This window comes from Falco punctatus (genome assembly GCF_963210335.1).
Source record: "Falco punctatus genome assembly, chromosome: 5".
Classification (NCBI taxonomy): Eukaryota; Metazoa; Chordata; class Aves; order Falconiformes; family Falconidae; genus Falco; species Falco punctatus.
Window position 1 is genome coordinate 16,498,682 of NC_137584.1, and position 14,546 is coordinate 16,513,227.

Sequence of the window (14,546 nt, forward strand, 5' to 3'; positions counted from 1 at the left end):
AACACTCAGGTTGCCACCTCTTTCATGGTCAAATCCACTGTACTCTTTTCCATCAAGCATCCACCAAACCTACCTCTGATGTGCCAGTTACAAGAATTTAGCAAATGAATAATGGCTAAGTGAAAGGCAGTTGCTGAAGTTAAAAAGCTAAAATTTGGAATTGTTAGCAGTTCCCTTATACTGGCATCTGGTTGTATTTTTATGGCTGCTCTTCACGGCTCTCCTTTCCCTGTTAATGTCCACTTTGAATCCTCCTAGTTTAGGAAGCCAAGGCTTTTTTGAGTTATTTGTAGAGCAAAATACTTTTTTTTTTTACAGTTGCTAATACTGTAATGCTAAGATTCAAAATAAAATGTTTCCTATTAAGTACATTTTTCTTTCACAATAAAACAAATATATCAAAAAGTTAAATGAGAGTATTTGTTACTACACTTTCTGTTAACTGTTTTGTATCACATGACTAAATATAGGTATACAGTCGTGATAATCTCGATTACATTGCTACTGACATGTTGATTTTGTTTTGGTAATAATGTTGCATTCTTTCCTTTCACTTACCCACCCTAGCTGTGACTGCCTCACTGGATGGAAAGGTGCATTTTGCACAGAAACAGTGTCAGTATGTGAACCTGAGCACAATCCTCCACATCTGTGTAAACAAGGCAGTACCTGTGTGCCGCTGCCTCACGGCTACGTATGTCACTGTCCTCTTGGAACAACCGGTACCTATTGTGAACAAGGTATGTCAATCGGGTAGTACGTGGTACAGACAGTTATGCAATAATGCCTAGGTGGAAAACCACAGTATTTTGTACTGTATCAGTTAAATATGATATAAAGACACAAAGTACAAAATAGATTTTATTTAAGAAAGTGGTGTTCCTTTTTATTAGAAAAATCAGGTAATTTAAAGCTATGAGTTGTTAGATACTGCTTTCCAACAGCTTACTTCTAACACCATTTGTTCCTTCAATTTTTTCACATTGTTCAACCAAATTCACGGGCAGCACGGCATTGTCACTTCACGGGCAGCACGGCATTATCAGATACAGAGGGGACAGGAAGCATTGCAGAGCAGCGTTACAGTGCTTAGTTCAATTCCCAAGCTCACCATAATGAAAGATGTTGAGAAATACACATAAGAGCTCAGCAGTACACTTCTGAGTACGCTTCGGAAGTAGGAAGCATCTGACACCTTATCCAATTTCTACTGACACTAACAGAGAGGTTCTTGTTGACTTCACCAGCTATTGGGTAGGGATGCACTGAGAATGATGATAGAAGACACAAACATCACCGTAATGATCTTCAAGTTACATTCTCTGGACAAATGACTATTCAAAATTATCCCTGGCTTTCTTCCAATGTGTCACCCTCAAAATATGTCCTCTGTTTGCCAGGTTTGCATTTCTTACCCTCATATATAGGAATCCTTCATCTGTCTGTTTTCTCTCTGAGAGATTGCAGAAATGAATATTCAGCAGAGTGGATGCATGGGTGCTACAGGCATAGAGACTTTTCCTGTAAGTGTCTGAAGCACCTCTGTGTGCAAGGAGGCATAGTACAGCCCGCACTCTCTATTCTGCAGCCCTTAGATTCAAGTTAATGTTGTACAAGCTTATGTTTTTCCTTCAAGGAGGTCTCCATACATCTCTTGAAGAGCTCCAGTTACTATTAAATAGCTCCCTTTTCAAACTGCCTGTCAGGGTTCAGCCTCCCTTGTGCCTACAGAGCAAGTTTCAAGCACAAAACTGACAAGATGAACTGCATTTGACCCGATTTGCAGTCCTCGCCCTACAGATGGGTACAGTTTTAAAATCCCGTTGCAGAAAGCACTTGCGGTTGGTGGGCTCAAATCAATGAGAATATAGCTTCTAGAAAGTCGTCGTTAAATTCTTTATTCCATGTAAGAATGTACTTGCTCTGTTGCCTCTGCTGCAACAGCTTTTCAGGGCTCTTCATATGAACTTTTCAAGTTTGAATTCTTATTTCAAGTGAGGTTTTCAAAAGTAATGCCATCTGGATTCAGGACACTGATCACCAGGGCATGTGCTATACATAAAGCAGGTAATTAATCAGGTGAACATTCCTCTTTCTGGTTTCAGAATAGATTTGGATCTTCTTGTGATGGCTGCTATTACCAGTACAAATAGTTTATATCTGAGTTACAGAAAATTGTATTTCTTGTAGATTGTCATCCTTTTAGTAATTCCTCCACCTGATAAACACATTAGAGGGTTCCTCTCTGTTTTATTTAAAAGCTTTCTTTTTATGAATATGGAGTATGGGTCCTGACCAAACTCTTTGCCCTGCATTTCACCTTACTCTGGCAGAATAATGAATTATCATGAGATTTTTCAAAGCGCAGTTTGCACTTTTAGTGGATGGCAAACTGCTAAAAAACTGCTGCTTATCAAGATTGAATACCTCATCTCTGGATTGATGGTGGGTATTGGAGCCAAAAGAGACAGAGAGCAATGAACAGCCCAAGGGACTAGGAGAGAACAAAGGGTAATTAAATGATGGAGACTAATGAATGTGCAAGAAAGAAAGAAAAAAGTGTGATAAAAAGACAGAAGAGATTTATGAGGCAAGAAAGCAGAGGAGAATAACAAAGAGTAAGAACAAATAGGGCTTTACGAAATAATAGCAACTGGTAAATACAGTACAACCGTATGGACCGCAGAGGAACAAGTCAGGTGAAGTGAGTAAATGGGGCAGTAGGAGTAGAGCCACAATAATAAGGAAAAGTATGCTGACCACAAATGTTAAGGGTACTTAAACATAAGCGGACAATAATCAAGCACTAACTTATCTAGCAAACGCTAAAAATGTGGTTCTTTGTGACCTATGTACATGAGAGATGAAGGCGTATGTGCAAATGATGATATAACTGTTCTTAAAGACTAATTTGATGTGTCCAGCTCAGAGCAGCAACTCAAACCGCCAAAATTGCAATGACTGTCAGAACAGGGATATGGTAAATGATGGTTACGCTTTAGAAGTTGGAACTGCACTAACAAGTGTTCAGTAGTTGGAAAAATTTAAGTTAGAACAAGAGTAAACCCAGGGAGAGCAAGATCAATTAAAGAACATAGTTTTAATGGCTCATATGACCTGAAATTCGTAGTTATTAGTTGGTCCACCTTAATGATGCTCGTTGCCAAAGTGTAAATGCTTCAGCAATATTCACAGAAGGTTGCAATAAGATGTGTATTAAATCATGTATTCTAGAGTAACTGAGAAGAAATCCACCTACTTGATGAAGAGAGGGTAGCAGTTTCAATTACCCTCCATTTCCTATAGCCTGTACATGATCAATTAATATTCAGCAAGTAGTACATAGGTATTTGTTGGTCTGACACTCTGAGAACAAATATTTCATTGTGTATTTCAACCTGCCAAAGCAAGTGCCAGGGCTTGCTTTTCTAGAAGAAAGATCAAGAGGTTTGGCAGGTAGGCAGCACACTGGTGGCTGAAGTGCAGTAGGAAGATGCACACGAAATTTCAAGACCTACTTTGGAAAGACAAGCATCCATAAGGAGCACTAGGAAGAGAGGATTGGGTTGGAAATTGGATCCAAATGTGTCCAAGGAACAAAGCCTTTTCTGGCAAGGCAGAGTAATGCATTAATTCTAGAATAATTTAAAGCTCCACTTCTTGCTTGTACTGTGTTGTCCAAGCCCCTTAATGTTCATAAGACAAGATGGTTCTTCAAGTGTGTTAGGTTTCTAAAGGTATCACTGATGTAAACAACAATAACAGATTAATTTATACTGCCAGAAATAGAAGTGGTTGTAATGAAATTGGAAGGAAGTTAAAAATGTATGTAGGAGTCTTTTTTTACTTAGTGCTAACATTGCCAACCGGACTTGGACCACTTCTAAGACTGTCACTTCATGACACATGAAGCAACAGATCATTCTGTTCCACTGGTTTGAAAATCCAAATCCTGAAGTGCTTAGATGGCAACTTAACCACAAAGATTAGGTTTTTTTTAAGTGGTTAAGTTTTCCAGGATACCAAAATATGATGTTATTAAAATTTTTGTTCATTTGACTTAAAGTTTGCAACTGAAGTACCAGACAACTCTAAATTGTCTTCTGATTAAGAAGTGAAGCTTCAGCCCAGAGCAGCATGTAATTTAGTCTAGTTATTTCATTAACACACAATGTTCAAAACCAACAAGAAGTTTCAGCTCCCAGCACTTTGTCTGGGGAGTCTACTGCATGGTTTTGAACACCAAATTCCAGCTTATTCCATTTGGCCCAATGAGTACCTTTGTAATTTGGTGTCTCAAAGGGTTTCTGAAGAGGGAGAAATCTCTTAAGGACCTGGTTGTTTCAACTCTCCTGCAAATATATAGTAGACCAATTGGCTTCAGTATCATTACTGCTCCAAGAAAAAGTGGCCAGGATCAACTGTCAAGGATGATTCTTCCTAGGGAAGAAGCAACAGTCTAAAACCCTTTTGCTGAATATAGTTTGATTTGTAGGACATCATTATATATGTGAACATAGTATCTTTTTAATAACTAGCAATTATTAAGAGAAGTAAACACTAAAAATACAGACTTCTTATCCATAATGAGCATCTGCAATTATATTCTGCTCTCTGCTAATCTACATCTCTGCAGGTTATTCATCTTATAAGAACAGTGTCCCTGTGTGAGGCCGGTAATCCTGTCTGTAGCAGTGGCCAATAATGAAGGTGTAGAGAAAAGTTTAATAAAGCAACTATATATAACACCTCCCTGAAGTAGTCTTCTAGCATCCAAAAATTTGTGGCTTATCTTTTTTTTTTTGGTTAACCATTTTTTAAACGGATTAAATCAAATCCATCATCTAGACATAAACAGTATCACTTAAGGCAGTGGAAAACTTGAGAAAAAACAAATTTGGAGTCAATGAAGTTCTGATATTCTGTTAAGCACTGAGATATATTTACATATTACCTAGAATTCCTCTAGATACTAAACATATTAAATTTAGGTCCTAGATAATTTACTCAATTTTGCAGAGGAATGAAGAAGGACTACAAATTCAGAGTAGTTAATTGTGAGATTTCACAGACCTGGTAATGTTCTCACTTAAAGGGACAGCAATGTAATATTTGAAAGATCCTATAGATGGCAGTATTGGAGAGGAATTGCCAGTGGCTAAAACAGCTTTCACTACACTATTTCTATACGTTTAAAATTGTTCAGCAGTTTTCTTTAGCAGGATAATTTTTTGCCACATGCTTTAGTAAAATCTATTAAAATAGTATCTTGACTTTAAGGCATCATAATGGAAAGCTACTGCCCTTTTTACAAAGAAATAAGTTAGTGAATAAATTTCTTCATCTATGTAGTAGTCTCTGAATTCCATAGCTACAAATACTGCCTGTCAATGTACAGCTCTTGAAGAAATGAAAGCAAATGTAAAGAGATTTTCATTGTTCCATCCTCAATTTAATGAGATACTTGTTAAGCGATAAAGCAATTTCCTTGATGAACAAATGGCAAACAACTTCCTTTGGCCATGTTTGTTAGCTCAAGTCAACTTTCTAGATATTCTGATATCAAATTCCATTATTCTGATTTAAAATTACAGCAAATTTTTGAGAATACCTAATAAACTGACAGAAAAAAAAGTAACAAGAATTCTGTAGCTATTTAATCCATCTCCATAATTGTGATGAATTAATGAAAAATGGAAGAAACTAACTTGGAATAATTTTTACTATAAAGATCTCTTTCTTTCTGCATAGTCTAGGACGTTACTTGACATATTTTGACTGCTATAGTAAGACAGATTAATTCACAGTACGATTTAGCTCAAGACTTTCACATGACAAGATATCGTATATACAAATGCTTGAGCACATATCCATGCATGAGTGCATTTGGTGGATTTATCTGATGATGTAGTTAGACTTGCTGGCTTAACGCACAAACTATTTCATAGTTATTATTTGGAAGTTTGTGTTTCTATGTCTAACCATTTAAAGGAGAACTGCAGGCAGTTATTAGTTTGTTGTTTTGAGTCACATTGACTATTGTGCTATTAAGCAACACTGGTCCCATCAAGCATTCTATTTCCGCTATCATTTTTGGAAACCTTGTGGCAACAGTGAGAAAAATTTTAAATAGAAGCTTCAGCAGTCATGTCCCATAGGATAAAAGGTGCTGTTAAAGTTTTACCTAAAAAGCAATCAGCTTTCAGATTTATCAGTAACAGTCCATTAAACTTAATATTCATGGTAGGCACAAGTAAACATGCATTTGTAATATTCATTTGTATAATTTAAAATGTTGAGTAGAATAAAGTGAATTGCCTACTTAAATACATGGCATGAATTAATCCTATATAAACTCAGGTGGAAGTCATGCATGACAAAGTGAAGGAACTGATATGCAGTACGACACTAATGCTGTCCACGCCAAGTCAGCCACGAGTGACGTCATGTCCTAATAAAAATTCAGTCATGCATTTACTCAGCTGAGTAAGAACAACTAGCACTAGCAAGATGGCTCTGGAATTATTTTGAGACTTCCACTATGAACATTAATGATTCATAAGTCATCTTAATTTGTGAAGGTGTTCAGAGTTAGAAACTGTGTCAAGGGTAGGAACTGGTTTTAAGGGCAAGGCACCTAGATTTAAGTGTCTACATGTGAGTTCAATATGTAAGTTCCCATTATGAATGTCTAGTCAATAGAGTCAGTGAAGCTATTTAGCTAATAAGCTTTTCTAAACATAGATGGTTAGTGCTGCTTGAGATGCCCTAGCATTTGAACTTCTATCCAAAAGATCCAGCACAGGACCTGTGCCTTTCTGGAATGGCATATGAAGATAAGGCAATAGGGGTCGTGAAAAAACAACAGTAGGTACTTGAGTTTAGGAAACTGAGTAGAGCCTTGGAAGAGAGGCTGTATCAGGACAAGATGAATCTCTTTCTAGATCTATTGAATGTGTTGCATAGTGATGCTATTTGGTTGCCTGAAAATAGGACCTGGTTACATGCTGCCATATATCCCTCACAGCTTCTGTAGAGGAATGAAGGCAGTGGGTTTGTTAACATTGATAACATGCAGCTGTTGCCTTGCTTTGAAGGCAGTGGGTTGATTGACATGGATGATGTGCAGGTGTAGCTCGTTCCTGCAAAGTGGTTAAATAGCCCTGAGGAGTGTGGGAGGAAGAGCCTGTAGAAGGAAGACTCTTAATGTAGCTGAGATAAGGATGAGTATGATCTGGTTGGGCATCTGGAGGATGGAGAAACAGCGTGGACAGTAGGATCTGGCCCATGGTAAAGCCTTGTTGCAGCCTGATATTTTGGGTTGTGCTGTGACAATTGGTGCTCCGGGTGAGGCAAAATGGTTTGGACTCAAACTGTGACAAATGGTGCCCAACATGGGGCAAACTGATTCGGACATTTGAAGCATGTGTGAGACCATGGGTAAAAAAACCTGTGACAGTGGTGCCCAATGTAGCTGAGACAAGTGGGGAGAGCCTGCAATCTGGATCACATAACAGACACTGAGATGTGAGCCATTAAGGGCTACTTGATATGGTGTGTTGTAATATTTGGTGTCTACTGTAATCCAAATGGCAACTATTGGTGCCCGACATAGCTGGGTACTAATTAATATGGGTGCATAGGTTTCATCAGAGGAAAACTTTGTTAACAATGTTTATAGATATATTTGGGGGAAAAAAGTCATAAAGTATGACAAGATGGCAATAAGAACTTTACTGGTGTGGTGCAAAATAAATGATATGCCAGTTATGCTGAAAAATGTCTCCAGTGTTCAGACATGGTAAGGCACTGGAAAATTACTCTTTGAGGGTGCCTTGAAGGGGAATAAAATTACAATGGCATTGTTAACAACATGGAGACTGGTCCTAGATTCAATAGAACAATTAAAAGTGGATAGAGAGACAAACTCTCTATTAACAATGCTTATGGATAATTTTGAAAAGAGAGGCATAAAGTATGATAAGACTGCAATGAGAATTTGGCTGGTATGGTGTATAAAAAATGATTCGCCAGTTATGACTAAGAAGGTCTTCAATGTTCAGACATGGAAAAGCACTGGAACATTACTTTTTGAGGCTGCCTCAAGGGGGGACAAAGTTGCTACAGCCTCATTAACAATCTGGAGATCGATTATAGATTCACTAGAACAATTAAAAGTGGACAGGGAGACAAACCCTATATTGACAATGTTACTAGGTATATTTGAAAGTAGAGACATAAAGGATGATGACACGGCAATAAGAACTGTGCTGGGGTGGTGTAAAAAGAATGATTTGCCAGTTACAGCAAAAAATACCTCCAGTGTTCAGACAGGCGAAGTGCTGGAACATTACTTTTTGAGGCTGACTCAAGGGGGGACAAAATTGCAACAGCATCACTAACAATGTGGAGATTGGTCTTAGATTTTTAGAACAATCAGAAGTGGACAGGGACATAAAGGCTGCAGTTGAAGCAGCCACATCCCTGGTTGCAGGGATGATGCCCGATAAGGTACCTTCAGCGCCACCAGATTCTCCACCACCACCTGATCCATGCAGTTGGGGTTGGTGGGAGGAGTGGAGCAGCACCGGGTTGAGGGGGCAAAGATGGTTCCCTTCCAGGCGGCAGGAGGATCGGGCCATTGCCTCGTTGCCCAGCTGTGATCATAAGACACCTTTGATAGATTTATTGGAGGAGACCTTGGGTCATGTTCAACAACTGGTCCAAGTTACAGCATTGGGACCAGATCCTGCCAAATTTTGGAGAAGGATGTGAGAGCATGTGCTCGTGGAAGGGGATATCAATGCCGCAACCACCATGGGGGCAGAGTGTTAACCTGCCTAGTGCTTCGAAGGGACGGTAATGCTCCCCCTGAGTGGGAGCCTTTCAACCGGGTGATAAAAGAGTTAAGAACAGCCTGTATGCAGCATGGAGTAGGCTAGCCTTATGCTCAATCGTTGTTATGTAGTATTTTCACAGCAGAGCCTACTGCTCATAATTGCTGTGCAATTGCACAAATTATATTGGCCCCTATGTAAATGTGAATTTTTGAGTCGGATTGGAGGCACTTGGCAAATGAGCAATCATTGATGAATTTAGAATACCCCCAGGATGTCACATGTTTTGGGGCAGGTGTTGCCCAATTGATGGGGGAGGCTCTGGTTAACTCTCCTCAGTTACAAGCTTGCCTACATCCTTTAGTCCTGCAGCAGGGCAAAGAGTTAGCTCTCCAAGCTTTATTGCAGGTCCCCAATCATGGCGCTCTGCAATAATTGTGGACCACAGTAAAACAAGGTCCAAATGAGGGATAAGTTTTGTTCCTGGCTAGATTGAGAGATGCCTTAAACAAGCAAATAGAGAATGGGGCAGCTAAGGAAGCATTGTTACTCCAGTTAGCTAAGGACAATGCGAGTGAGGATTGTAGGGAGGTTATTGCAGGCATGGCGAATCGCATTCCCACCTTGGTAGAATTAATGGATGTATGTGGGAAAGTAGGCACCACTGCCTTCCAGATGGAGCGTCTGGCAAAAACCTTTGCTGACGCAGTTAGGGTCATCTGTCACTGTTATGAATGTGGGCAGGAAGGTCAGTTAAAGAAGGACTGCCTAAAGCGATCAAAGCCAGGAAGAGCTGATGGTTCTGCTCTGGTATGCGGTCGGTGTAACAGATCAGGGCATTTTGCCAAACAGTGTAGATCAAGGTGGCAACAGAGGGCAAGAAACGGGGGGAGAAATGTGGGGGGGGGAGCGGTGAATCCTCCACAACAACCCCAGGCTTATGCAGTGAACTCACAGCCCCAACAACACGAAGCACTGGATTAATGTCACCACAGTAATAAACTGAGCACGCTGTGGTTTGGATATTCTAATGTGACTGCACAAGGGCCCTGCAACAGATGATAGACGTGGGGGTTTTTTGGTTAAAAACAAAAAGGGGAGAATTGTAGAGGAACGAAGGCAGTGGGTTGGTTAACATTGATAACATGCAGCTGTGGCCTTGCCGCACAGCTGTAGCTCATTCCTGCGAAGTGGTTAAATAGCCCTGAGGAGTGTGGGAGGAGGCCAGATGGAGGAGGAGCCTGGAGAAGGAAGAGCCCAACATAGCTGAGAGGAGGAGTGTGCTCTGGCCTCTGGAGGATGGAGAAACAGCATGGACAGTAGAATCTGACCCACAGTAAAGCCTTGTTGCAGCCTGCTAGTTTGGGTTGTGCTGTGACAAGCTTCCACCTGCAGCAGGTCCTGTGCTGGCTGCTATACCAGCCAGGCCCACATGGGTGGCCTGGATCTGCTAAAGCATCTCAGTAACAAGTAAAAAAAAAAAAACAAAACTGTTTAAGCAACTGAATCCTGTATCATGTCACAGTTACCCATAATGGGTATTTTCATACCTATAAGTAATATATAGGCATTTAAATGTGTCTTAATGCCAAAAATAATCATCCAATTGTATAGTAATCTACTTCCCTCACTAAATTACTCTCACAAACACTATGCAGAGTACCAGCTTGCTTATACTCCAGTTCTCCTCAAAGCACACTTGCACTGTTCTCAGAGTAAATAGTCGTATCTTGGACTGGAAGTGAAGATCTCAATTTGAAACTAATTAGCAAAGTTTGATATACTTAATTCTTTACCAATTGCTTTATCAGGCTGCACTGAGATACTCAGAGTCCCATCCAATGCCCTCATCTTCAGACAACTGGCTTCCAGTGCAGAAATGGTCCCACTGAGGGAATCTCAGACTGGGTGTTTCTTCTTCTTACAGTTTTCATCTTGAAAGCATCTTCAGAGCATTTCATTACCTAGAATAAACTTACTACCAAAGCTGGGCATGGATTAAATATTTGTAGATTTTTTGTATCACATTTTCCTAATCGCCTAGTGATTAATCATTCACTTTCACTATCATGATGCAAATACTTGGACCCATAGCTGTCATGTCCTTGAAGTTGAGCTGAGCAGCTGGGTATGTAAGGTTTTTATTTTTTCTCTTGTCATCTAATGTCTTCTAGAAAATTCTTGTTTACTGAAATATTCATTGGACAGAATAAATGAAAATTATCCATATTCTGGCTATAATATCCATATCCTCAGATGCAAGAGAATCATGTTCAGATTTCTGGACCAGGTGATTTCCCAGTGCTGAGGCTTCACAGCTGCACCTGCTACAATTTGTTGGCTGACATGACTTTCTCTTAGGCACTCATCTCTTAATATGTGTTGTACTGAAAGACTGAGATCTACTGTTTTGACTTTGGCTGCTAACAGCTATTTTAGGCTTTGGAAAACCAGAGATCTCTTTAGGGATTTAGCCATATGCTCCTAGATATTATTTCTTAGCTAATAAACTCTCCTCTACTGTTAGCTACTTGATTACAACTGCACTGCAACAAAACCAAACAGAACTGTAGACTCCACTTACAAAACTGCAACCTTTTGCTCCAATATTGCTCAGAATAATTAATTGCCTTGGTCCCTTCTCTTCAGGGACAGCAAGGATTACTAATGGCTGAAGGTCTGGCAAAATTACAACTTTTATGAGTACATTGTTGTAACTGTTACATTCAAGTTGTGTTAATAATTGATACTTTTGTTTACATGCTCTAGTTGTTCCTGTACTAAAAATAGAAGTTGAACTAAGCTTTTCCTGCTGTACATGAATTAGTTTATAAGTTATGAAAAGTTAGCTCTTCAAAGATTAAATAAAAAGTGATAATTCAACAGAAAACCACATGTCTATTTAGATAAGGTGAAATTATTTTTTTCAGTTTTTCCAAAGATTTACACAGAAAAAAGTGCATGTAATATTAGTAATCTTTGAGCTACAACCTTAAGCAAATTACATCTTAAGATGAAGATTTCCATAAAGCTCTATTTGTCATGGTTTTCCAAAATGAAAAAAGCAGTTGGTGGAGCTGCTCACTCTCTATGAACAAATGAAACCACTGAAAATTTCTGACTGCTTAAAATTGAGTTTAAAGCTTTCAAGCAGATGTTAATGAAATGTTAGAGTTGGATTGTAAGTGCCAGGGTCCTGAGCACATCCACCCATCACTTCCTGATGATTTCTGTGCTTAGACTCAGAGCCAGTAGAGAGATGGGGCTGGTGTCTGGTCTCAAAGACAGCTTTGCTGAGAAGCCTCAGCAGGAGCTTCCTCCTACATTGCTTCAGGAGCAGCTTTTAAATAGAGGCTCCTGCCCTTGATCCCTTGCTGAACTACGCTGCAGCAGCATTGCATGCAATGTCCATGCCTTGGCTGGCTATGTTGATCTGGACCTGGACTCTGACTCACAGTGTGACTTAAAGGCTTGACCTTGTCACTGTGGAACTGCCTGGTGATCTGGTCTTTGGAGCTGACCTGGCTGCTCCCATTGGGCCTGTCCTGCTCACCTCACTCCAGACAGGGCTCTGGCTGGAGACACCTCTGTCCTGCAAGCCATGATACAGGGCTTTTTGCCCTTGGCTCCCAGTTCCCAGCCTTCACTGCTCCCTGACAGTAAGCCTAGCTTCTAACACCACCAAAAAAACACATAGCGAGACAAAGTTATGGCTTGTGGGCAGGAGAGTAGATAAGTGACAAAGTTCTGTGAAAAACCTTGTTTGATACATTTAGTTGCAAAAAGGATTTGAGAGAAGAAAAGCAGACTGATATAGCTAGTTAGTATCTCAGACTGACCCATCCATCCAAACCAATTTGGCCATACGGTTACCATGAAAGGCTGTCAGAGGTCTTGTGTCAAACACAATGCAAACAAAATTCACTGCTCTCAACTTGGCACTGAGCCACTCATCACCTCAGAGAAAGCTATCAGGCTGATCACACACAATTTGACTTTGTCACCATCTTGTTCTTTCTGTGCTTGGATATTGTGTTGAGGAGGTTTTGCTCCATTATAGTTGCCAAGTGAGGCTGACTGGTCTATAGGTCTCTGCATCATCTGTCTTGCCTTTGTTAGAAAGCACTATGGTTTGCCTTCCTCCAGTTGTCAGGAGCTTGCTGTGATTGCCATGGCCTTTCAGAGCTTATTGATAGCAAGCAGCTTCATGGTGATATTGGCCATCTCCCTCAGCACTCAGGGATGCATCCTGGCTGGTGCCCTGTGTATGTCTGATTAGCTGATGTCTTCCCAGATTCTTACTCTGCCATAGATAATGTTTCACTTCCTCAAGCTCAGTTACCAGGCTCCAGGACCTGGGAGGCTTGATCAGGCTTCACCAAGTAAAAAATGCGCCCAACGAGGCTTTGAGTGTTTTGGCTTTTTCTGTGTCGGTTGTTGCTAGGTCTCCACTCCTTTGAGGAGTGGCCTCATATTTTCCTTCATCTTCTTGTTGGAAACACTTCTTGTTTCCCTTCACATCCCTTGCCGGTTTCAATGCCTACTGAGTTTTGACTCCTAACTCCATCCACGCTCAACTTGGGCACTAGCTCTGTATTGCTACCGGGCAGCCCATCCCTGCTTCCTCAGCCTCTGTGCTTCCTCTTGGACTTTGAGCTCAGTTTTTTCATGTAGATCCACTGCACGTTTCCTTGACGTGCCGAACAGCAAAATAGCATGCTGAAAGTCTTGAGGTAACAAGCTGCTTGAAAAAACTATCAAAATGTAATGCCATCAAAATGTGGACTGGGATGTGTACAAGCACTTCTGCTTCAATGGTGGGAATTGTCCTGCAAGAATAACCTAGAAAGTTTTGTTCATAACGGTTGAATAGGATGTGTAAGCACTACAGGGCTGATCAAATGAGGATAGCAGGAGGAACCTGAAAGGTATTAATGCTCAGTGGAGGGAAAGAAAAGCACACTTCAGCAACAGTACTTGCAGGAACTTGGTGTTCCCATAGCTCTAACTGGCCTAAAGTGATTTAGTTTCTCTTGGTATCATTTAGAAATTTATACCTTCCTCAGACACTAGTCGTCAGCTTAGAAAAGTGAGTCATTAATCAGATACAGAACAAAAATGTTTGCTTAAATGCCTGTTGTGCTTACAATGCACCACACAGAGCTGAGCACCCTGGAGAGTAATGTAGTAGTTACACAGCACAAGCTACGAATTTAGCTTATAGGATTGGCAAAGACATCCATTCACCTCATTTGTTTTAGCAAAGAGTTTTTCTGGACTAAGCATATGTAACACAGGAACTGTCTTGTGCAAGTTTAGCTGAGCTTCTTGCTTTCCTATCTTAGGGCTGAAAAAAAAGTTTGTTGCCAAGAAAACAACGGTGGAGTACCTCAGCATTTGACATGACATGTTAGTTTTTTGCATATGCCTGCCATAAAAGCAAATTGAAAAGCTTAAATTGTCTTATTCTTCACCTTAAAAGTTTGTCTATCTATAGCTAAGATTTTGCAAAAATGAAATTTTATACTGATATTTCTGTGCAGTGCAGTAGAGTTAAAGCATTCTGTTTTGAGATATGGGTGCACATTTCATTGTACCTGTCAAGTTGGGTTTTTTCCTGCATATAATCAGTACTTACAGCTTCTAAAGATAATTTACAAGCTAATTGGAAGTCGTTCTAGTACTTCCTGTAATTAGTCCTGCTGCATT

At 40.1% G+C, this 14,546-nt stretch overlaps 1 protein-coding gene across 5 annotated transcripts in view; it reads left to right on the top strand.

Annotated features, from left to right (window-relative positions):
- EYS (eyes shut homolog) overlaps positions 1-14,546 on the top strand; it is a 1,034,174-nt gene that overhangs the window by 1,002,755 nt on the left and 16,873 nt on the right. For all 5 annotated transcript variants that reach the window (XM_080388797.1, XM_080388796.1, XM_080388798.1 and 2 more), the window contains one exon: positions 568-740. In XM_080388797.1, the coding sequence (XP_080244923.1) occupies positions 568-740 (173 nt within the window). The remainder of the gene's footprint in view (positions 1-567; positions 741-14,546) is intronic.